This window comes from Anabrus simplex, chromosome 1 (assembly GCF_040414725.1).
Source record: "Anabrus simplex isolate iqAnaSimp1 chromosome 1, ASM4041472v1, whole genome shotgun sequence".
Lineage (NCBI taxonomy): Eukaryota > Metazoa > Arthropoda > Insecta > Orthoptera > Tettigoniidae > Anabrus > Anabrus simplex.
Genome location: NC_090265.1, coordinates 1381560872 through 1381587147, shown reverse-complemented (window position 1 = coordinate 1381587147; position 26276 = coordinate 1381560872). Strand labels below are relative to the sequence as shown.

Genomic DNA, 26276 nt, shown 5'->3' with positions numbered 1-26276 from the left:
TCTTTTTTTGCTAGTTGTTTTACGTCGCATCGACACAGATAGGTCTTACTGCGACAATAGGACAGGAAAGGGCTAGGAGTGGGAAGGAAGCGGCCATGGCCTTAATTAAGGTACAGCCCCAGCATTTGCATGGTGTGAAAATGGGAAACCACGGAAAACCATTTTCAGGGCTGCCGACAGTGGGGTGGAGTGAAGTCTAACATTGACCTCGATGCACTTAAGTGTACTTTTCTTGCATATATCGTCGTCGTCAGCCGCTACTCATTTCCGAGAATACGTTTTTCTCTCCTGAAATTCTTCTTAACACTCAAACCGTGGCTGGGTCATTTGTGGCCTAGCTGTTATTTCTTTCTTCCCTACCTTCTGCAAGGAAAAATATTTTTAGCGTGTACAGCCACGGAATATTATGCATTCTCAACGCGTGTGTCGTGTGAAGTATCATTCCCACAAATAAGCTATATGCAGCATAATGTACGTACATCGTGTGTACTGATGTCAGATGATTGGTCTCTAAAAAAAAAAAGGAGGAGATGGAAGCCTTTATTGCTTTACTGTGTATTCGCGGTGCCATAGGAGTAACGGCTTAAAACTGGACTCGTTGTGGGTCAGCGAAGTGGAGCAATCCTATTGCATACCTGCCAACTTTCCTGATTTAGGCGGGAGACTCCCGACTTTCGACAGTTTTCTCCCGCCTCCCGATTATTCTATTATTTCTCCCGATTTTAGCTTATTTCTTGGTGGACTTAAAACATTTGTTTTCAAATCCCGCCATTTCACCTTTTTTACATGAATGGCTGGAAGTCCTTCGCTCATTGGCTGCTTTCAAACGAAATATCTACATTTATTAATGCGAGAAATGTGTGTGAATATGCGATGTTATTGAAACCTGTATATCGTGACGCGTATATCGATCGTCAGTCTCTCGTTCTCGCGTACTATGTTCGTGTTCGTTCACATCAGTCTATGTCCAATAACGGACCATTATATTGGCACATCAGTCTACTCGATTCTAGAGACTAGGCGCTAGATATGGAGTCTTTTTTAGTAATTTAGTGATAGAATTTCAGTGATAACGACTAGTGACTTTTCTAGAGATTTTATGAGCCTTTTGGAGACAATTCTGAATAATTTTCATTTATCTCAATATAACTTTAAAAAAAGATTGTCTGTACATTGCTCAGAATTTATAAAGAATATTATTTCTGTACCAGTCGTGACCACAGTAACAAGGAGAAATGCACGTTTTAATTTTCCGCAATGTCTGTCTGTATGTATATAAGTATGTACGCGCATCACGACAAAACGGCTGAGAATAATTTAATGAAAATCGGTATGTAACGTCGGGCAGTAAGGAACTACAGTCCACGCTACAAATAATTTTATTCACCCTGTTCAAAATTGTAGTTTAGGGGAAGGTGACAAAATTTATTTTTTAATTACCTATCTAATTGGTCATATCGAAAAGTACTACATAACAACAGTTATAGAGAGTACAATTTCTGATTATTTATGTCTTATTCAGTTTTCCAGTACTGACTATAATAATATTGTGAAGATGATTATAAGAATGAGAAAAAAGTCATGAAGGAACGATCGCTTGAATAATAACACAAAAGGAAGTCATAAAAGAAAGGAGGACTCACTTTACATCAGATGCTCTAATATCACAGAGTCAGAAGAAAACTAAATGTGAAAGCCTATAATATAGACAGCTCATAAAATTGATCAACAATAACATTACATTGACCATTGTTTGTTGTGACGTGCTTTGTGTATTCTGCTGCCATTTATCTCCAATAGATGAGATTACTGCTGCGTACCTAGTATAACAGCCTGCTTGAATATTGGCGGGAAGTAGCTGGGGAGTTAGATCTCTCTCTCTCATTTAGCATGTGATTCCTCTGGTTCATAAATTTTCGGATACTACTGGTACGTAACACACTGGATCATCATAGTATTCCAGCTATTCAATCCCTACTCTGAGACAGTGATTGGAATGAGCAGTGTGCACACTTAAATGGAATAACCACGAACCTACTACGTTGGCGTAGCAGGGAGGGAGGTAATATTACAACGTGGCGCGTTCCAGGTGGGGGATAGGGGGGTCCTAACCGGCTTGCCGGCGGACTTGAGCGAAATAAAATAACCCCCTGTGTGTGGGGTACACAGGCGAAGAATACACCCACGGTATCCCCTGCCTGTTGTAAGAGGCGACTAAAAGGGGCAACCTACGGATGTTTAAATTAGAACCATGAGACTACTTATAATTAGTACCACCACGCTGGGTCGCTTTTACTTGCGCGTAGTACCACTATGTTAAGTACACAGTATATTAGTGATTAGTAGCAACAGCGTGTGAATCAGGGTGAGTTTTACAGTACCTGTGATTAGTACCACTCTATGAGCGACACCATGCGTGTGCCTTGCCTATGGTTAGTAGCCACTATGTGAGGAACAGCACGTTTTGAATTCTGGTCAGTGGATGATTTTGGACTTTTAAATTGTCATTACATTTCATCACATTTTGTACTATTAGGGGCCGATGACCTAGATGTTAGGTCCCTTTAAACAACAAGCATCATCATAAGTGGAATAATGACACAAGAGTGTTAGTGGCTGTCTGCAGCCTGGTCATTCTACTTTTGAAACTTTGAATGTTAGTTCGAAACTGTGGTGCTTTACTTTAAAAGTGAGAAAATGTGCTGTTTTTCATGTTATCAAATATTTCATAAGATAATATTACTTTTAATTGTGATATTCATACTGACATCATTGTAACGACCTATGTTGACGTCAGTTGGGAAAACTATAAGGACAGTCTTTCTCAAAATTCCATAGCAAAGGATGGGTACAACCGCTAGTTATTTGATACAAATAGCATTGTGCTTCGCATAATCGCGCGGGGCTTGATGTAATATATTAATCTATGCATTTGCTAAGTAATGGCATTTTAGTGCATGACCGATACATACATATGGAGCATGAATTCATACTATTTTCAGAAGGCTTATCAGAGACTGATAATCTCACTCACATACTTCCTGTGAGGGAATAGAGGTGTGTTATTTTTAGGTGGTGGTGGTGATTATTGTTTTAAGAGGAAGTACAACTGGGCAACCATCCTCTATATAACACTAATCAGAGGGAAAAATGGAAGGGATCCGACACTTCGAAAAATGAAGATATCGGCCAAAGTAAGAGAAGGGCACGAAGGGCGTGAAAATGAAAGACTCCCTAGCCCCGCAAACCTAATAGTGTCGGGGTCGGAAAAGAACAAGAGTTGACCAAGAGAGGTCGGATAGCATAGATGAAAGTGAGGAGCCTGGCACAAGTAGGTGGAAGCAATGCCAGGACTCAGCTGAGGACCCCGTGGACGCCAACCCACGCTCCAAAGTTCAGAGCCTCGGAGGCCCCTTTTAGTCGCCTTTTACGACAGGCAGGGGATAGCTTGGGTGTTATTCTACCGCCCCCACCCAGAGGGGGATGTGTTATTTTCAGCTTGTAGTCTCATATAGCAACAGTCGGGTTTTGAGACTATAAGTGTTATAAATGTATCATAGTGTTGTATTGCGCAAGACATGTAGATTAAGCCGTTTTGACCAATTGTATCTCCTGATTTTTCCTGATTTTCATATCAAAATCTCCTGATTTTTGGTTTTGTAAAGTTGGCAGGTATGCTATTGTCCACATATTCCTTATTTGAATGGTTAATATTCTACATCAAAATACACTATGTGTATTAAATTAAAAATATATATATATCCAATGCAGGTACTGGTATGTTCATTGGCTCTACACTTGATACAAATAGTTCTTTTTCAGAGAATAGAAAAGAAAGAACTAACAGCTGGGTCACAAATGACTCAGCCGCGGTTCCAGTCTTAAAATCTGTTGGCTCTGTGGAGATGTCGCAATGACTGATCAAGCCAATCTGCGCGTGATACATGCGACCACACAGGAATGAGTTAGCTGGAAAATTTATAATGTCCAATAACGGACCATTTATATTGGTATTATAAATTTACTCATTCGGGACAAATATTTCAGGTTCCCTATAGGAATCTATATCATGTGATGGCCAGGCAGGTATCAATTTTTTGTAATGAGAGTAGGTCTCTCATAGTGCATTGGCACTGCCGGTGGTTCCAAGTAGCCTACACATGGGTTCCAATTTTTTGTCTGCAACATGCCTGCTCTAACAGTGAGACACCTTCTGCAGTAACTTTTTGCCAAAGAACACTGTTTTTTGTATATATCATAACACATTGGAAACCCTCAGTAGCATCTTAAATCCCCATGTAAGGATTCCCCTCAAATTCTGAAAGCTTACCCATTTTCGTTTCCTTCCTTCTAAATATTTTTCTTCTGTGACATTGAAAATGATTTGACTACCTGGGTGAATATTCAGTGCATGTTTTAGCTATAGAGACTAATGTCTGCTAGCAGTTAGACTGGGAGGTTTGGGTACTGCATTATTGAGTCAGTCATCATTGATCTGCATTTAGGCTCTTGCCCAGGTGGCAGATTTCCTATCACGTGTTTACCTAATCTTTTCGTAAATTATTTCAAAGAAGTTGGAAATTAACCAAACATTTCCCTTTATAAATTATTCCATCCCCTAATTCCCCTTCCTATAAATGAATATTTGTCCCTATTTGTCCTCTTGAATTGTAACTTAATCCTCATTGATCCTTCCTATTTTTAGAAAACTCCACTCAAGTTTATTCGTCTACTGATGCCATTCACACCATCTCTCCACTGACAGCTTGGAACATACCGCTTGCGATAGCACATATATCACACCCTTGCACTGTATTCCCAACTAAGAGATATTATTATATTATTATTATTATTATTATTATTATTATTATTATTATTATTATTATTATTATTATTATTATTATTATTATTATTATTATTATTATTATTATTATTATTATTATTATTATTATTATTATTATTATTATTATTATTATTATTATTATTATTATTATTATTATTATTATTATTATTATTATTATTATTATTTCATTTGTATATTTATTCTTAATATTTTAAGCTGGAAGGTCTTCATATGTGATATGAGTAATTTGTTTTGTACAAGCAGATGGAAAAACAGTGCTATTTACAACTCAAAACGATTCCGTGAGTCATGTGGAACAGCCCAGAATCCGATGACGGGGCCTGGTTGTTATTGTCTTGGGATCCGGAAGAGGTTCGGGGTGTGGTCTTGGTATGGCAAGGGGATCTTCCACTCATGATTGGATGGCAAGGATCGGTCTAGACATACCATGTGAGAGTAAGGGGAAGCTGAGGTCTGTATAGGCATGTGAGAAAACAGTGGTGACTTGCCTTTAAATTTTTGTAGAACATAGTCGTCTTGAAATTTTTGTGGAATGTGAAGTGTGGAGTGCTTAGGCTCTTAGTATTACATCACTTGTGGCGGCTTGGTGTCTTGTATGTTGGTGAAAACTATGGGGATACTGTATTTCAGACTTTCCATAATTCATGGCCTGAACAACAAGTGTGTGTTGCTTAAGTGAAAGTATCTTTAAACCAAATGTTAGAATTAGTGAACCTAGAATTATAAAGGTAAAATATCAGTGTGATATAATTAGTGGCAGTAGTGAGAATCTGCAAGTGGTGTTGATATATAGAGACAGTGAAGGGTATTTATCCAAATGTATGTACTGTATGTAAGTTTTATAATTAGTGTTCATTGGGCTAAATACAAATGATAGCTTGGTCCTCGCTTTTGGTTCCCACCATTTTTGTTGTTGTTGTTGTTGTTGTTGTTGGATAATTGTGTAAATATGGAGTCTTCCAGCGGTATTTTGTGAGTGTATTCTATGTATATTTTGGTGTGTTGATGAGGTGCTCACGCATGGATATTGTTCAGAATATAGTTATTTTAAAATCAGTGGAGTTATTGATGAACCTAGGTACAGTTCCTACCTATTTATTCATTTTCAGAAGGTTAGGTAAGGTCTGAAGCAGATGTACTAGTACGCAGCTTTATGTATATGCCCTGGGAGAGAGAATTTTCATGCTCTATTAAAATTCAAGGGATCCCTTTAGGTGAACTTTGGTGTCCATGTTACAGACATTTCAATTAATTATTCTTATTCATTTATTTCAGTTATTTATTCAAATATAATCAGAAGACTTCACGGTAGTCAACCAGCTCGTCTCCTTTTTCCCAGGTTTTCCCAGCTTAAAGTTTACACATTTTCGTAACACTACTCTCTTACAAGTTAAAAATCTCATCGTTGGGTCCATATTGAGCAATGTATAATGTTCTAAAATAATGTTTATTGAGAGAGCACATATTCTATACATTGTGTTTTTTATTGATTTACATACACATTATTACATTATTGTTGTATTTTAAGCGGGACATTTTTCAAGTAATTTTTAGGCATCTTCAGGCGCTGTTCCTACTACCTAAGATCAAAATAGCCAGAATCCTGGGTTTTATGTAATAATAAAATAATTAAAATGGTTAAGCTCACATGAATTATTTTAATTAAAAATATTATATGTTCGTTAGAAACATCCAGCTGTTGTGAATTGTTATGACTAGCGTTGTGTTTACATGTGCACTGGGCGAGTTGGCTGTGCGCGTAGAGGCGCGCGGCTGTGAGCTTGCATCCGGGAGATAGTAGGTTCGAATCCCACTATCGGCAGCCCTGAAAATGGTTTTCCGTGGTTTCCCATTTTCACACGAGGCAAATGCTGGGGCTGTACCTTAATTAAGGCATGGCTGCTTTCTTCCAACTCCCAAGCCTTTCCTATCCCGTCGTCGCCATAAGACCTATCTGTGTCGGTGCGACGTAAAGCCCCTAGCAAAAAAAAATAAAAAAATGTTTACATGTGGTATATATAGAAAACGTTTAGCTTGCATGCAGGTGGCAAGGAATGGAAAGGATCCACTATATTATAACAGAGAAGTAAAGAGACTAAGAAGGAGGTGCATGTTGGAAATAAATAGTTAGAAATAGCTGTGGAAATAAGGAGAAATTGAAGGAACTTACTAGAAAATTGAATCTAGCAAAGAAGTCAGCTAAGGACATCATGATGGCAAGCGTAATGGGCGGTCATATAAATTTTAGTGAAAAATGAAAGAGTATGTATAGGTACTTTAAGGCAGAAAGAGGTTCCAAGAAGAACATTCCAGGAATAATTAATGAACGACGGGAGTGTGTATGTGAGGATCTTCAAAAGACATTGTTCAGTCAGCAGAATGTAAAAATTGTTGGTTACAAGGATAATGCCCAGATAGAGGAGGTAATTAATACTAAAGAAGTATTAAAATTTATCTATGATAACAATGACATTTACAATATGATACAGAAGTTGAAAACTAGAAAAGCAGCTGGAATTGATAAGATTTCTGAGGATATGCTAAAGACAATGGGTTGGGATATAGTACGAGATCTGAAGTACTTATTTGATTATTGTTTGCATGAAGGAGCTATACCAAATGAATGGAGAGTTGCTACAGTAGCCCCTGTGTGTAAAGGAAAGGGTGATAGACATAAAGCTGAAAATTACAGGCCAGTCAGTTTGACATGCATTGCATGTAAGCTTTGGGAAAGCATTCTTTCTGATTATATTAGACATGTTTGCTAAATTAATAACTGGTTTGATAGAAGGCAGTTTGGGTTTAGGAAAGGTTTTTCCACTGAAGCCCGTCTTGTAGGATTCCAGCAAGATATAGCAGATATCCTGGATTCAGGAGGTCAAATGGACTGTATTGCGTTTGACCTCTCTAAGGCATTTGATAGGGTAGATCATGGGAGACTAAGTATACTGGCAAAAATGAGTGCAATTGGACTAGAAAAAAGAATGATGAATGGGTGGCTATATTTCTGGAAAATAGAACTCAGAGAATTAGAGTAGGTGAAGCTTTATGTGTCCCTGTAAAAATTAAGAGGGGAATTCCCCAAGGCAGTATTATTGGACCTTTGTTTTCTTATATATATCAATGATATGTGTAAGGAAATGGAATCAGAGATAAGGCATTTTGCATATTTTGCATTTTGTAGATGATGTTATTCTGTACAGAGTAATAAATACATTACAAGATTGTGAGCGACTGGGGACAAATATTCGTTTATAGGAAGGGGAGTTAGGGATTGGAATAACTTACCAAGGGAGATGTTCAGTAAATTTCCAATTTATTTGCAATCATTTAAGAAAAGGCTAGGAAAACAACAGATAGGGAATCTGCCACCTGGGCGACTGCCCTAAATGCAGATCAGTAGTGATTGATTGATTGATTGATTGATTGATTGATTGATTGATTGATTGATTGATTGATTGATTGATTGATTGATTGATTGATTGATTGATTGATTGATTGATTGATTGACTTGTCCTGTCTAAAAAAGGTTGAGTTTACAATTGTTATACGTATGATAAAAACATATTAATGTGCTTTAAAAACTTGTGAGAACATTGGTTGTGTGGGTTATTTAGTCTGTAAAATCCAATGTGCATGCTCTCACTGAAATCTTCATGAACTTGAGTGTCACCTTGGGATTAAATTTGGTAACGACTTTGTAAGATGATGTGTGATCCATTGTCTGAATGTTGTTTTATGGTGATTAAAATGATGTAACATCTTGTTGCCTTTCGCTGTGTGGGTTTTGAAGAGGGGACTTCTCAAGGTCGTTGTGACAATTATTGCGGTCTTGTTGCTTCTTTGAAGGGTTGATATTGAAGGTTTGAGGGTCTGTAACGAAAAAATGTGTCTTAGTTGTGAAGTTTGAGTGAACTGAACTATAAAATGGGGGTGTTAAGTGGGCTCTTACTCACCCCCTCGCGGCTGGCTTGCTCTTGAGACACCTTCTGTCTGACTGGCGATGGCTAAGTCCGTGCGCCTCGTGTTGTGTCTGTGTGTTGTCATTATCCTAAGGATTGGACAGGTTAGGGACTGGGTTCGGAATTTTCGGGAGCTGTTAATAAACAATGACAAGACCAACTTTACAACACACACACAATTCCCTTCACCTGTATTATCTAAAATAAGAACATACTGTACAAATACAAATTAAAAAACGAAGTTACGAGTATATTTATAGCTCTTGGTTAGAGATAGTTTCTCTCAAGTCCTTGACTATCCAGTTTATTTACACTCTTCAGTTCAATAATATCAAACCCTGCAAAACTTGGTGATTACTTAGCATGTGATATAGGTGTTGATTCCCATAGGGAATATGAAATATTTGTTCCGAATGAGTAAATGTATAATACCAATATAAATGGTCCGTTATTAGACATTATAAATTTTCCAGCTAACTCATTGCTGGTTGCCAGCATTTCGGCCCCGTGTGCTAGGCTGGGCTCATCAGTTGGTACCTAGCATACCCACCAAGACGCATGGCTAGTGCATACCGTGGAGGCCACTGCGTAGGTCAATTGGAGCCACTGGCAGTGCCAATGCACTGTGAGAGACTTTGTCCCATCACTAAAATTTGATGACTGCTTGGCCATCAGATGATATATCACTAAGTATGGGGTTTTTTTTTCTTTTTTGCTTTACATCGCACCAACACGGATAGGTCTTATGGCGACGATGGGATAGGAAAGGGCTAGGAATTGGAAGGAAGCAGCCATGGCCTTAATTAAGGTACAGCCCCGGCATTTGCCTGGTGTGAAAATGGGAAACCACAGAAAACCATCTTCAGGGCTGCCGACAGTTGGGCTTGAACCCACTATCTCCCGATTACTGGATACTGACCGCACTTAAGTGACTGCAGCTATCGAGCTCGGTTGCCAGCCATGCGTCTTGGTGGATGTGCTAGGTACCAACTGATGAGCCCAGCCTAGCACATGGGGGCGATATACTGGCAGCCAGGAATGAGTTAGCTGGAAAATTTATAATGTCTAATAACGGACCATTTATATTGGTATTACTTAGCTTGTGTCGAAGGTTTGTCCTTCCGTCAGCAACCGTCTTCTTTCTTGACCTCTTCTCCTGAGCGATACGACGTTTAGTTAAAGGGAGATGCAAACCCAGAACTCAAACCGGCACCTTCAAAACTCCTTCCTATTCAGTCTAGAAAATTCTCGTCGTTACTGATTGCTGATTTGCATCAACAGTAGTCTCTTCTTACTTTGCGCTTCCTTCACAATATCTGACTGATTTTGCCTGGCCACATACAACTATTCTGCAGCTTACTGCACTGCTATGGTTTACAGTCACACACACCCTGCTTACACAGTGGCTAGCTAGATTCTCCCGTCTCTCGAAGAACTTCTCCCTATATTCGCAACTCGGGGCTTCTCGAACATTTTCCCCTCTACTCCTCCAGAAGTCTGTTGTGTTTAAGTCTGATTGGCTCACGTGTTCCTCCCACTAGCTGATGGGGAGTATCATAGAATCTACTCGAACAAGTGGCTTCTTACTGCATCAAAAATCTATGTGATATTTCCTTCCACTAGCTTCTAGAAATACTCTCAGGACTTTCTACGGTGCTTCTGTCTCACACTGACACCGTGTTGTTGGCTATTTCACAACATTACACATGCATGAGCTATGCGTTGCACCAACTTGCCTTATGTAAAACTTACATGAAATCTTATGCCCTGAACACTTGAATTTTTCCCTTAATAAAATTATCACTCAAACATTCGAAGCACTGTTACATGATCATATAAACTCTAGATCGATACTCTCTATCCTTAGTCTCGGAGGTCGTGGATTCGAGACTCGCTCTTATCCGTTCGCTCGGCACTGAGACATGAAAGAGGCACGTCACGACACACAGTCATGACAGTGTGTTGCGCAGATGGATGTGGGTTGGGGAGGGGTGGGCGGATGCGGTATTGGCTGTTCTCAGAGGAGGTGTTTTCCTGTGGGCGGAGATTTTACATTTGGAAATTTATTGAGTTTTGAACATGTTTTCTTTTATTTTTGATATTTTAAATAATTTTAATCATTTTGGGATTTGATGATATAAAGGATTTTTAATCTCTATAAAGTCATTTAAATTGTGATTTCTGTTGAAAAACTGGTCTATGGAAATGTAGATGTTTTCATATTCATCCATTAATTTGCCTTTTTGAAATCCTCTTTAGTATAGTTAAATCTTGTCCTGCGGTCGTGTAGGCTTGTCCAGTTTCTTTCATATGTACGCTCATTGGCAAGAATTTATGATGTTTATTTTCAATATAATGTTCTAAGTATCTCGTTGAGAAACTTCCTTCTGTTTGTCCTATGTATGAGATGAAACATTGGGTACAGGTGAGTTTGTAAATCCCGGATCCTTTGTTGGAGTTGACGCTATTGTGATTTAGGAACATGCTTTGGTTTGTGTTTTGAATGAAATTTTGAAGTCATGTTTCTTGAACGTGTTCAAAATTTTATATATGTTGGGATTACTGTAAGTGAATGTAGCAAATTTAGACTTTTTTTTTGTTTTTCAGGAAATAATTTTGAACTTTGTCAATTTCTAATTTTTCTTATTATATGATTGACCATTTCTATGTTAAACCCATTGAAGTAGGCTATGTTCCTTATATATTGTAATTCTTTGTTGAGGTCTTTTGGTGTGAGGGGTATTTTAAATGCTCGATGTATTAAAGTATAGTAGGCCGCCCATTTTTTTAGTGTTGGGATGTAATTAGATGTTCTTGATTGTGTTTGGTGAAAAGGTTGGCTTCCTATAAATGTGATGTTCGAAACTGTCGTCTTTTTGTGTGATGGTAATGTCTAAAAAATTTATGGACTTATGGATTTCATCTTTAGCTGTGAATTTTATATTTTGATCTAACGAGTTGAGGTATTGCAAAATACTACCAAATTGTACTCCCAAGGAGATACTCAAGTCCATGAAGATTCCAGTGAGAGCATGCACAGTGGATTTCACAGACTAAATAACCCAAACCAACCAACGTCATCACAAGTTTTTGGAGCACATCAAATATGTTTTTATCATTTGTATAATAATTTACTGTAAGCTCAACCTTTTTTAGACAGAGCAATTTTATCCAAGCTAAATGTTTTTTGTACAGTATACAGCACATGTAAACACAACTCTAGTCATAACAATTCACACCAGCTGGATGTTTCTACAGAACATATAGTATTTTTTAGCTAAAATAATTCATGTCAGCTTAACCATTTTAAGTATTTTATTATTAAATAAAACCCAGGATCCTGGCTGTTTTGATCTTAGGTAGTAGGAACAGCAGCTGAAGATGCCTAAAAATTAGGTGAAACATGTCCCGCGTAAGACACAACAATAATGTAAAAATATGTATGAAAATCAATTAAAAAAACATGATGTATTGAAAAGGTGGACTCTCAAAAAAACATTCTTTTAGGAAGGAACACTACTCTTTTGTTGGAAATCGCTCAGAATAAATCATGCTTCTTTCCTTTGGGTCTTTTCCTGTTCTTGTATCAAGTAATGCTGGTGTGAATCCCATACACTGGAGGTGGAGTTGTTGCAACGTGTCAGACAGTCTTTACAACATCACGCGCTGCTCTGTGTCAACCACGGAGTTCGTCAGTTCGAGCAGGTGCTGCTTTAAACAACATAGGTAACTGAAATCCTATCAGATGTTTCCAAGCCTCTTTCAACCTAGATCCATACCATATGCCACTGTACCAATAGCCCTTTTCAGGGTCAAATAAACAAACCAGAGACTGTGGAAACTGTTAAGTATGCAATCTTGCCACATCCCAGGCAACTGGCTGTATATAAAAAATAAAAAACTTGCATGGCGCCAAATGAGCTATTGTGAGGCTTGACATGCAGTGGGCAGTTCCCAGCCTATATCCTAGAATATCTGTTCTGTGTGTATACCTCGTGTTGTAAGGTACATGTTCTTCATGTCTGGGCTAGATTTATGGGTTTATTTGGCTTACTTATAATGAATTAACAGAGATGCTCACAATTCCTGCTGTTTTTTAGCCCGTAACCACACATCTCGTTATATTATCCCAGTTTAGAGAGAGGGCACACCCGGGCGACTGGAGTGGGACATTGATGATGAGAGAGAGGGACTGATGTATTAGAGAATGTAGGAGAAAAGCGGTGGTTGCATAAAACTAGATCACAAGGGGTGGGTAAACCACCCAGTATGCACTTAAGAAGCATTGTCAGCTGCATATTGCAGTTCAGTTACATGGGTGAGGCTGGTAAGCCTTTCGGATTGGAGTCTGGTTTGAATAATAATGTTATTGGTTTTACATCCCTCCAACTAATTTTACTGTTTTTGGAGCTGCCGAGGTGCTGGAATTGTGCCTTGCAGGAGTACTTTAATGTGCTAGTTAATCTACCAGCATGAGGTTGGCATATTTGAGCACCCTGAAAGACCACCAGACTGAGCCAAGAACAAACCCACCAACTTGAGCTTTGAAGGTTGGCGCTCTACCACATGAGCTACTCAGCCCAGCGAGGTTTGATTAAATAGCCGTCCATCAAATTTATACTTAAATTCCACAACTTTTGTTGTTTGCAGACAGTTTTTCATGGAGCATGGCTGCCAGGTACAGGACAAAGATGTTAGTGCAAGTACATAACATTGTTTAAGCCATTTAGTGATGAAGGTGAGCGTAATCAACTTTATGATCTTAACAGGAAAGAAGTGGAGGTTGTTATCAAGAAAGAGGGTATAGATATTATGGGGTTGAACAAAGTTAAATGGAAACAGAAAGGAAAGAAGGGAATGAGAAAAGGATATACAGTATACTGGAGTGGTGGCAGAGAGGCAAAGAATGGAGTGGGCCTGATAATTTCAAAAACTGGTGGAAGAGTATGTGGATATGGTAGTGTACATCGGCAACAGGATAATAAAAATTAGACTGTGGATGAGGAACGAAGTGATGGACTTCATAGAAATGTATGCACCTCAGACAGGGAGTAAACAGGAGAATCTTGAGGAAACTAGAAAAGGAGATAACTAATATGGAAATGATTGTAATGGGAGATTTAAATGCACAGGTGGGAAACAAAAAACAAGGATAGAAAGAAGTACAGTAATTGTACCATACAGATGTGGGAAAAGGAATGAAGTTGAGTTTTGTGAGAGGAATGCAATGAGTGTAGGCAACACATGGTTTTGAAAGAAAAACAGCAGGAAAATTACTAGTTGGCCATGCGGTTAGGGTTACACAGCTGTGAGCTTGCATCCGGAAGATAGTGGGTTCGAACCCCACTGTCAGCAGCCCTGAAGATGGTTTTCCGTGGTTTCCTATTTTCACACCAGTCAAATGCTGGGCTGTACCTTAATTAAGGCCATGGCCACCTCCTTCCCACTCCTAGGCCTTTTCTATCCCATCGTTGCCATAAGATCTGTCAACAGAATTCTATCAGTTGTGGGGAGCAGGGGTATGCCACGATAATTGCCACAGATGCGTTGATCACTTTTTTTTTCTTTTTTTTTTTTTTCAAGATGGTGACAGTGATTGACAGTGCGATGTAAAGCAAGTTGTAAAAGAAAAATAAAGATATGGCTAGAATGATAGAAGAATAAAATTAGTAATTGAATACTTTCTAGTGGAAAGGACAAATCACAGACAGTTGATGGATGTAACAGCTTTACCAGGAGAAGCATTCGATGGAGATCGTAGGGTTGTGAAAGCAAAAATGAGAATGGAAAAAATTAAAGGAGATAGTAAAATAAAGTGTGGAATGTACAGGAAGAATTTCTGGAGAAACTGAAACAACAAATACCAATTAAAGTAGGAAATGTTGAAAATGGTCCAACTTCAAAAGGCATTTTTAAGTGGGACAAAGAGTGCCTATGGTAGAATATCAATGAGGATGATAGAAAAGGAGACAGCTTGGTGGCTTGAGAAGGTGAAGAATCAGTGAAAGAAAAGAAGAAATCATGGCAAGATTGGATTAGAGATAAAGAAGAATACAAAAGGAAGTATCTTGATAATAAAAAGAAATGTAAGAAATTAGTAAGTGAAGAAAAGTTGGGAAGAATTTACACAAAAGATGGAAACAGGTGGAGCTGGCAATAAAAGAATGCTGTATGGAATTATACAAAGTAATAGGAAAGAAAGATCTTATAGTAAGCTGTTGAAAGAGGATGGTGGGGAGTTGATAACACATCCAGAAGAAACAAGAAAGGTAGAAGGAGAGTTGCAAGAGGAACAGTATGGCTTTTGAAGTGGAAGATATATGGTGGGCCCAATCTTCAGCATGAGGCAATTAATAGAAGAGAGTTGGGTTTATGGAAAGGATCAGGTCATGACATTCATAGATCTAACAAAGGCATACGATAGTGTTCCTATGGAGAAGGGGTAGCCTCAAAGGGGAGGCCTTTGTCATTCTCTGCACTTCTCCTGTAGTTGTCTCGTAGAGAAGATCATACTAATAGTGCCTCTGGAGGGACGAAACCCATAGAGATTCAGAAAGTACCTTCCCAGAGACTGTCTAGAGACTATTCAACAGAATTCTATCAGTTGTGGAGAGCAGGGATATGCCACGATAATTGCCACAGATGCGTTGATCATTTTTTTTAAATTTTAAGATGGTGACAGTGATTGATTTCTTTATGTCAGCAGGGAACTTAGGGTTTCCCATATTAGAAGGATCAGGGAAAAGAGCCTGGTTATGAGAGGTAAGCCTCCACTTTGAATGAGGACAAGGGGAATGTTGTTGGATCCAGGTGCCTTTTCTTGGTTTCATACTTTTGAGAGCCTTACTAAAGTCCTGGAAAGTTGGAGGGACTGCCATCCATTATTGTGGTGGATGCTGTGGCACACATGGAGGAAGTCTTCAGCAGCAGTAGAACTGTAGACTGTCAGTTAGGATGGCGGTGTTGTCAGTGGCTTTCTGGGTACCTCATGAGGAGCGAACCATGCTTTCTTCTCCTTGGAAGATTGATCTTGAACAAGGCACAAGTCCTCATGGCACTGAGGAGGATCTGAATCACTTTTTTATTATCTTGAAACTATTCCTTACAACAAAACCAACGGCCTTCTCTGCTGTCTCTTTAGTTATATTTTTTAATTTAGTCCACTGTAGTTCAACATCTTTTGTATTCACCAGAATTTTAGTTAGCTGATCTATAAGAGCATCTTGGAAACCAGTACTCACAGCTGTATTCTGAAGTATGGTGATGTTCAAATTTTCCTGGAACGGTTTGAGAAGTAAGATTGTGGTTTTCAAAGTATGAAGATTCTTTTTTTTTTTCATGGTGTGGGTTACCCTAGTCACGCCCTAGTTCATGAACCATGGGCAATGGCTGAGTGGCCTAGTAAGTGGTCTTGAGAGTCGGGATACCAGTTGCTATGGAATGGGAGTGGGCATCTCAGGCGTATTCTGAGTCAATTTACAAAACTCAGAACATTTAAAACAAGATTCGAACCTATGGGAGTAATGGAGTCCCAGTTCCATTTCAAAGGTGGAGGACTCCTTGGAGACAACTTGGCGAACTAAATGGAATTCGATGGGGAGCTATCAATAGTAATGGGGCTTAGGGAAGAAAGAAAGTAGAACTGGCTGAGTCAGCAAAGAGAATGCATCTTGATGATTTAAAAGTAAATGATATTCGGGTAAGGGGAGATAACGAGGAGGCGATAGGAGATTATAACGGATACTTGATGAGTGTTAAAAAGGGAAGGGCAGAGTGTGGGGTAAGGCTGTTCATCAGGAATACTATTGCACGCAACATAGTTTCCGTTTGATACGTAAATGAGCAAATGATGTGGGTAGATTTGGCAGTTGGAGGATGAGAATTGTCTGTGTATTCACAATGTGAGGGTGCAGATGAGGATGAAGTTGACAAGTTTTATGAACCACTGAGTGACACCATAGTCAGGGTCAACAGCAAGGAAAGGATAGTGCTAATGGGCGATTTCAATGCGAGAGTTGGAAATAGAACTGAAGGAAATGAAAGGGTGATTCGTAAGTGTGGGAAAGATATGAAAGCTAATAGGAATGTGAAGCATTTGCTGCACTTCTGTGCTAGTATGGGTTTAGAAGTTACGAATACATTCTTCAAGCATAAGGCTATTCACCACTACACATGGGAGGGTAGGGGTACCAGATCCATAATAGACTATATATTAACCAACTTCAAGTTCAGGTTTTCCGGGGATTATTTGTGATACAGACTACTATCTGATCTGTAGTGAACTAAGTGCATATCCCTAGGCCTAGTATAGAGAAAGTAAAATCTGTCTGCAGACGAATAAGGGTAGAAAATATCCAGGATGAGGAAATTAGACAGAAGTGCATTGATCAGTAAGCAGTTTCAGGATATAGAAAGAGAATGGGTGGCATCAGGGATGCTGTAGTAGAAACAGCAAGGGAATGCCTAGGAACAACTGTGTGTAAAGATAGGAAAAGGGAAAAAGAGAACATCTTGGTGGAATGATGAAGTGAGAGCAGCTTGTAAACATAAAATGAAGGCATATCAGAAATGGCTCCAATCAAGGGCTGAAAGAAATAGAATGAAACAAATGGTTGTTGAATCCAAAAAGAAATCATGGGAAGATTTTGGTAATAAGCTGGAAAGGCTAGGTCAAGCAGCAGGGAAATCTTTCTGGACAGTAATAAAGAATCTTAGGAAGGGAGGGAAAAGGGAAATTAATAATGTTTTGGGTAATTCAGGTGAACTCATAACATATCCCAGGGAATCACTTGACAGGTGGAAGGAATATTTTGAAAATCTTCCTGATGATGTCGCGAACAACCAAGCTCATGGGGAGGTGGCAAATGATGTTGATGAAATCACGCTGAAGAAAGTGGAAAGGATGGTAAATAAACTCCAGAGTCATAAAGCAGCAGGAATAGATGAAATTAGACCAGATGGTGAAGTATAGTGGGAAGGCAGAAATGAAATGGCTTCATAGAATAATATTAGCATGGAGTGTTGGTAAGGTACCTTCGGATTGGACAAAAGCAGTAATTGCACCTGTCTATAAGCAAGGGAACAGGAAGGATTGCAAGAACTATCAAGATATTTAATTGATCAGTATACAAGGCAAAGTATTCACTGGCATCTTGGAAGAGAGGGTGCGTGGTTGAGAGGAAGTTGGATGAAAACCAGTGAGGTTTCAGACTGCAGAGGGGCTGTCAGGATCAGATTTTCAGTATGCTACAAGAGGAATAGACAGTTATATTTCATAGATCGAGAGAAAGCATATGACGGGTGTATGTATGTATGTTCGGTCCTTAGCCTGAAGGCTGGTTGAATCCTCAACAGCTCCACCATTATCTGTCATAGATGGCTTAGGCATCACTGAAGAGGTGTACTAGGGAAATGAGGAGTGTGGTAGTTTCCCGTTGCTTTCCTCACTGAGCCGTAATTTGCTATTACATATCAGTTTGCCAAGCCCACTGAAATGCATGCACCAACCGACCCTGTGAGCAACATTTTCTCATAATTCATAGCAGGGACTGGCTGCATAAGGAATAGCATTACTAGCGTCCCTCGTACCTCAGTCACTTTCATATTGTCAAAGCCAAGGATGAGACTGAGACAGGACGATGAAACTATCAACATTGTTCTAGCCTGCTTTACGTCACACCGACACAGATATTTCTTATGGCGGCTATGGTATAAGAAAGGCCTAGGAATTGGAAGGAAGCGGCCGTGGCCTTAATTAAGGTACAGCTTCAGGACTGCCGACAGTGGGGCTCAAACCCACTATCTCCCGATTACTGGATACTGGCCACACTTAAGCGACTGCAGCTATCGAGCTCGGTCATACCAGAAGACTAGTGCACTGTAAACACTAGGTCTCATCAGCAAAGCCGTGGGAGATGATGTTCGCCATTCTGGGGGACTATAGTATTAAGGGTAGATTATTAAAATCAATTAAAGGCATTTATGTTTACAATTTTGCTGCAGTGAGAATTGATGGTAGAATGAGTTCTCGGTTCAGAGTACTTACAGGGGTTAGACAAGGCTGTAATATTTCACCTTTGTTGTTCGTAGTTTACATGGATCATCTCCTGAAATGTATAAAGTGGCAGGGAGGGATTCAGTTAGGTGGAAATGTAGTAAGCAGTCTGGCCTATGTTGACAACTTTGTTTTAATGGCAGATTGTGCCAAAAGCCTGCAGTCTAATATCTTGATACTTGAAAATAGGTGCATTAAGTATGGTATGAAAATTAGTTGGTAGGTAAGAAATCCAAGAGAATTGAATGTCAGATTGGTGGTACTAAGGTGGAACAGGTCGATAATTTCAAGTATTTAGGATGTGTGTTCTCCCAGGATGGTAGTATAGTAAGTGAGATTGAATCAAGATGGAGGAATGGTAATGCAGTGAGCTCGCAATTGTGATCGGCAGTATTCTGTAAGGAGGAGGTCAGCTCCCGGAAGAAACTATCTTTACATTGGTCTGTTTTCAGGAAACTTTGCTTCAAGGGAGTGAAAGCTGGGTGGACTCAGGATTTCTTATAAGTTAGAAGTATCAGACATGAAAGTAGCAAGAATGATTGGTGGTACAAACAGGTGGGAACAATGACAGGAGGGTACTCAGAATGATTAGAGAAGGGCTGTTAGGAATGAACTCGATGGGTAAAGCTGTACACATATACCAGTTTCGGTGGTGGGGTTATGTGAGGCGAATGGAGAAGGATAGGTTACCTAGGAGAATAATGGACTCTGTTATGAGGGGTAAGAGAAGTAGAGGGAGACCTAGATGATGATGGTTAGACTCAGTTTCTAACGATCTGAAGATAAGAGGTATAGAACTAAATGAGGCCACAGTACTAGTTGCAAATAGAGGATTGTGGCGACGTTTAGTAAATTCTCATAGGCTTGCAGACAGAACGCTGAAGGGCATAATGGTCTATAATGATGTATTTTTTTTTTTTTTTCAAGTTACTTTACGTCGCACCGACATAAATAGGCGATGATGAGATAATAAAGGGCTTGGAGTTTGAAGGAAGCGGCCATGGCCTTACTTAAAGTACAGCCTTAGCATTTGCCTCGTGTGAAAATTGGAAACCGCCAGGCTGAGTAGCTCAGACAGTTGAGGCGCTGGCCTTCTGACCCCAACTTGGCAGGTTCAATCCTGGCTCATAGGGTGGTATTTAAAAGTGCTCAGATATGCCAGCCTCGTGTCGGTAGATTTACTGGCATGTAAAAGAACTCATGCGGGACAAAATTCCGGCACCTCTGCGTCTCCAAAAACTGAAGAAGTAGTTAGTGGGACGTAAGCCTATAACATTATTATTAAAATGGGAAACTACAGAAAACCATCTTCAGGTTTGTCGACAGTGAGGTTCGAACTTACTATCTCCCGAATGCAATTTCTCAGCATGAAGATCCTTATTCAGCTAACTAGAAGTCTGTGGTCAGTCCAGGAGGCATCTACATTTCGTGCAATCATAATCAGAACATTTTTTTTGTCACATTGCCGAGTAATGACATAGTCAATGAGATGTCAGTGTTTGGAGTGTGGATTCATCCATGTGGTCTTAAAATGGTCAGGTAGGCAGAATTGCATATTCGTGCTCACTACTGAGACCAAGAAGATCAACAAAAGTTTTAGTAGCTATCTTGGTAAGAACACTGTTTTGTTGGTGGTAGAACTGTTTCTTGGAATCTTCATCATCATGGAAAGTAGGAACATAGGTAGAGATGGGTGATAAAACTATTACCAGTGAGTAATTCGAAGGGTCATTAGTCTTTCATTGACTGCAGTAAGGATGGGCCAATATTCTTCACTATTTTTGTTTTCACTGCAAATCTGACATTACATATGTGTAGTTCTCCTGCATTATTTCCTTTCCAAAAGATGGTGTAGCCTGAGATAGTCTCATTGATTTATCCCCCACTAGATAACCTAGTTGGGCCGATGACCTTCGATGTTAGGCCCCTTAAAACAACAAGCAAGCAGCAAGATAACCTAGTTTCACTCAGGGCGAAAACTTCGATATCCAGTCTAGCTAGTTAGTGGGTAATTTGAGCTGTTTTTCACTCTGGTCTTTTGTTGTTGTTGCTGAGTTGTTGTTGTTGTTGTTGTTGTTGTTGTTGTTGTTGTTGTTGTTGTTGTTGTTGTTGTTGTTGTTGTTGTTGTTGTTGTTGTTGTTGTTGTTGTTGTTGTTGTTGTTGTTGTTGTTGAGGAGTAGAATCCTGATGTTCCTCACTCCAGTAGTCATGTTTGTATATTCTTGGTTTTCATCTGCAAAACTTGGGAATGACCTTCTGGGTGTAGATTTCCAGCCAGGTTCAAGTGTGACTACCACCTTTTCTAGGACCTTCCCCATTCAGGCTGGGCAGCAGTTATCTTAAATAGGCCTTCCCAGTGACAGATGCAGGACTGGATCCCTGAGCAGAAATTTATAGATAATAAATGTTCTAACTTGTGTGCTGCTCCTAGTTTCTTCATTCAGTGGGTTACTGATGTTACTATCTTACTGATTGGTATGGTTATTGAAATTTTTATTAGTCATACAAGCAATATTGCCTACAGGAATGGTGAAATTTTGGGAAACCCACTTGCAGAGTGCTGAAATGACTGTCTAGATATCAGGCATTCCAATATCACCTGCTTGATGAGACAATGTTGATGATGGTGATGATGGTAACCTCCCATCCTCCACAGCACTACAGCCCTAATGGACCTTGGCTTACCAAGAAGTCACTTTTCATCCTGAAGGTCTGCAGATTAAGGTGATATGTGGTCAGCACAATGAATCCTCTTGGCTGTTATTCTTGGTTTTTTTAGACAGGGTCTGATGTCTCACTGTCAGATAGCTTTCCAATTGTTCTCAAGTAGGGAGGATGGACCTCAGATCCCAACAAATCCCTGATCTGCTGAGAATCGATCCTGGGCCCTCTGGGTAAGAGGCCAGTGGGCTGGCTTATGATTGTGGTAGATTTGTCTTGTATTCAAATGCATTTGTTCTATATGTAGTGCACACAGAAATCATTATGTCTGTTATCTTTAAAAGTGTTAAACTGCACTATGTGCCAAGTATGCTGATTTACTTTGATTGTTGCATTGTTAACTCAAAATGAGAATCAGTTCAGAAGTAAAAATGCTTTCTTCTGAATATTAAGCATGTTATTTCTCTTTAGATCTACTTATGATATGAATTGTCTTATGAATAATTTGCATTAGTCCATTTAAAATAACTGTATGTTGCAGAAAGTTTTGAAGTCACACTGGAAAGCTGCAAGCCCAGAGAGGATAAAGAAGTATAATGAAACTGTTTTGAACAACTGGAAATTATTTAAACAAGGTTCACTCAGTATGTCAGATGAATTGAAACGCCATGTGTCGCAATTTGCATCTCGAAGTACTGTCACTTCACCTCCACCACACTTATGTAAGTATTACTTCATTTGGTAATGTTACTGTATTTACTCATGTGTTAGACCCCCTCCCCTATCAGACCACCTCGGCTTTTTGAGACAAAGAAAATAGAAAAAAGTAAATACGTGTATAAGACCCCCTAATGTAATTTGGCAGAGACCAACAACAACTATTCCACTTCATAGCGGGTACTACAGGCCGTATTGCAGCTTTGATGATGTCGTACAAATATGTGTACAAGTTTGTGCATATTTTCTTGAGCCCTCAGCTCCCTTGTGTCAGATGAGCAGAGCTTGGTACTCTTCGTAATCGGAGCTGTGCCCGTTCGCATCTCGTAGACCATTTACAAAATGGCGGCGTAGGAAGGTATGGCCCATGCGATCTATTGAGGCAATGAACTTCTCATTAATACGGTATATAGGAGACCATGCACGTCACGGAACGGACTGATTTGGAAGACACTGCAGGACAGTAGAGGCTCAGTTGGATTGTTTTATAAAAAATATAGCAGCGGACTAATTGTTTAAAAAAATATATACTCTAAAAATTTCAACGGTAGAAGAAAGACGCAAGTACAAGCTAAGCTTTACATCTGAAGATTATCCTAAAATTCTGAAGAAGATATTGACTATTTTACGATCGACGATCAAATCTGTCAAAATAATTCACCGGCGTACATTATAAAAGAGACGAGATATTATAAAAATAAGTAAATCGCGGTGAGATACATCTGACTTGGATCCGGTGAGCAACCACTCTGCGATTGAAGAAGAAGGACTCACTATATCGGAGGACCGATAATTTCGTATGGGAATAAAGTTACCCCTGTTGTTATAAACTTAATATATATATACGGAGAAATCCCAACCGAAGAAAATTTCGTCGTTAAGAATAAGCAGTAGAACAATGGAATATATCATGACTGATTGCTCTGCAAAAGGAATTTTCTACGCTGTCTGCAGATTTGGAATGATGACTGCTTGCTAAATCTACATGATGGACTGAACTGGGGACAGGCACCGGCCAGCCAGAGGACCAGCCGATGAGGATTGGACCGACCAACCAGAGGACCAGCCGATGAGGATTGGACCGGCCAGCCAGAGGACCAGCCGATGAGGATGGGCACCGGCTAGCCAGAGGACCAGACGATGAGGATTGGACCAGCCAGCCATATGACCAGCCAATGACCGGGAAGACGTTGTCCAACCGGAGATCCAGATCCTAACAGAGGGTCTAACCACAACCAAGGAATGGAGCGACAACCAGACCAAACATAACATCTGACAAGCTAAGTCCATACATTTTTTTTAGTAGAGTAGTTTCTTGCAATTTACACCCTCACTCTAACTTCGGCATGTACTGATTAATTGGTGATATTTATGAATTAATTAGGAACGTGTGTGAATCATAAAGTGATGTGTGAGATATTTAAGGCTATAAGATAAGATGGCAGTGTAGAATTAGAATTCTATTATATCATATACGCTACCGCACTTGCATACATACAGCAGAAACTAGCATGAGTAAATGAAAGAAGTGTTACGTGTGAAGCTCTAATAGCAATGAGTCTATATAACTAGTGAAACTTTGATTAATCTCGTATTACTTGTACAATGATTACGTCACGAATTTACCTGTGCGACACAGATGAATATAGTTAAGTTACGTATTCCTTTCTTTATAGAAAGAGGGCATTGAACTCCAACTGCTGTTAAAAGATAAGAGGTTATTAAAATGCGTTTATAATAAGGCAATTCTAAAATGTTTGGCATATAGCTTTGGTTGTAGTCGGCTATATGCGTACGGCAATAAGTATGTCGGTGGTATGATAATGTATATCGGAATGGTGTTAAAATATGGCTATTTCTTGGAGTATATTAAGGAATATTTGAAATGAAAATGTTTGTTTATGTGCTGCGGTATGAGAAAGAATTGCAATTCGTCGAGGAAACGTTGCGTTAGATTAACATGAGGTGAGTTTCTGTGTCATATGGAAAGAATATGTCAAAAGAGTGAACAGCGCGCAGATGACCCATTTTAAGGTAAGATTGACATGTATTATGGTAGAATTGTGAATCGTGACAGTTTTTATTTGACATTGGTAAATGATATGTACCGAACACGAGAGAGTTCTATAACAGACGGTTTAACTAGGCTCATGACTAAGTACACATGTGATATTCTTTGGTGCGGCGACATTTCAATATAATACGTATTAATTTCATTCTGTACTGACCATACGAGTTGAGTAGCTCGTACACATGAGAGATATTGAGTAATATGAGATAGCTAAAGCACATTGAGCTGTTGGTGGAGGAGTGTGTGGATCGGAAACTATTTAAACAGTTAGATAGATGTTCATTTCTTTTCACGCAGATATGATTTGAGTTGAAGTGTTTAAAATATAAAGTATAGGAAAATGGTTAGTTAGGAGCCATATGTCGTAGGCTTCAGGGAGGTATTGTCTTAGCCCGTAAGTTGTTATTTATCAGTATTTTAGATGAAGGACCAAATATTCAGAGTTCAGATTTATGAATGGAAAATTTGGAGAGCAGTTTTACGATTTCATACTCACGCAAGAGTTTGTTTAGGAGATACATAACGCAAAGATATGATCAGATTTACATTCGCAATCTGACTTTATCCTATTTAATTTTTATTACGTTTCAATTTAGCAAAACCATCCATTTTTATCACAGTGAATTGACTTAAATGTGGTAAGAATATTAATATAATTATCGTGACAGTATTCACATCGAGTATTTATATGGAGACCGTGATTGCTCAGTGATCTCTTAAATATAATTAAAGTAAATCAAATACACTTCGGAACATGGCTATGAATATAGGAGTAAATAACCAATGTGAACTTGAACATTGAATGAGAATGAGTGTAAATAATTTAAAATCTTAATTATTTTACTTTTATTTGAGCCAGCACTGACTCTAATCCTTTATACATAAATGTTATTAAGATAATACTACCCAGAATTCACATTTAACTTTACATTGAACATGATTTATTTCAATAAATTTTCTTTTACTTTTCTTTTTGGAAGTGTCTGTGTTATGAATTCTTTTTGGGTAACAGCTAGTTTGTAAGTTAGCTTAATAAGTCTTGTAGATATAAGTAACTGATGAGTTTGACATAAGAGAGAGATTCATTTTGAGGTTTTCGGCCGCAGGTCCTTACTTGAGCGAATAGGTTTCCCCATGATGTGTGTCTCAGCAGACCGAGTCTCTTCCGAAACCACGTAAAAAAGAAACACATATAAAATCTCAGATTTTATGAGCGATAGATAGAATACCCTGAGAAGAAATCGAGTTACCGGGAGAACTTTGCACTGACCGCACGACTGACAGGTGCAAGTTAAATGGCTGCCCAATCGTGGGGCAATTAATGAGAAAGGTACTGGAAATGGTCTCCAAAGTGAAGCAAGTTTAATATCGCACCAACGTGGGGCGATTAAAGAGACAGACACCGCGGGAACGTCAAGTAAAGGACCGCCTAAGGCAATATTAATTGGCACCTCAATGTCAAGCTCGACGAAGAGAAAGACACCGCGGGAGAGTAAGAAATGGTCTGATAACCCACACTACTTAATTGGCAGTCCAGTGTTGAAGCTCGAAATGTAGGTATCGGGCAAAGAAAAAGAGTCAACAATGTATTGATTAATTTATTTAATTACTGCCACATCGTAGGACCTGTTGAAGAGAAAGACACCGTGGGAAAGCTATACAGAAGCGAACTGTGTATTATGAGCAGTTGATACGGTTGTTTAAGGCGAAACTTATCCGATCATGAGATGTTATAATGAAGAAATGACGTAACAAGGAGAATTCCCAGGAATGTAGCAGTTAATGGACACATAATAGGAACGATACTAGGAAAAGAAGATGGAAGGTGGATATAGATACAAGTCTATCAGTAGGAATAGATAATGATAAGGAATTACTGTTATTTATTAGATGATTGCTTTCTTTTAACGACAATAATGAAGGTTAGGGTGATTTTTAAGTATACAT

The 26276-nt window shown here is 39.1% G+C and overlaps 1 protein-coding gene across 1 annotated transcript in view; it reads left to right on the top strand.

The window, feature by feature from the left end:
- LOC136858361 (neugrin) overlaps positions 1 to 26276 on the top strand; it is a 70979-nt gene that overhangs the window by 20494 nt on the left and 24209 nt on the right. Inside the window, exon 3 of the mRNA XM_067137843.2 lies at positions 22083 to 22263. Coding sequence (XP_066993944.2) covers positions 22083 to 22263 — 181 coding nt within the window. The remainder of the gene's footprint in view (positions 1 to 22082; positions 22264 to 26276) is intronic.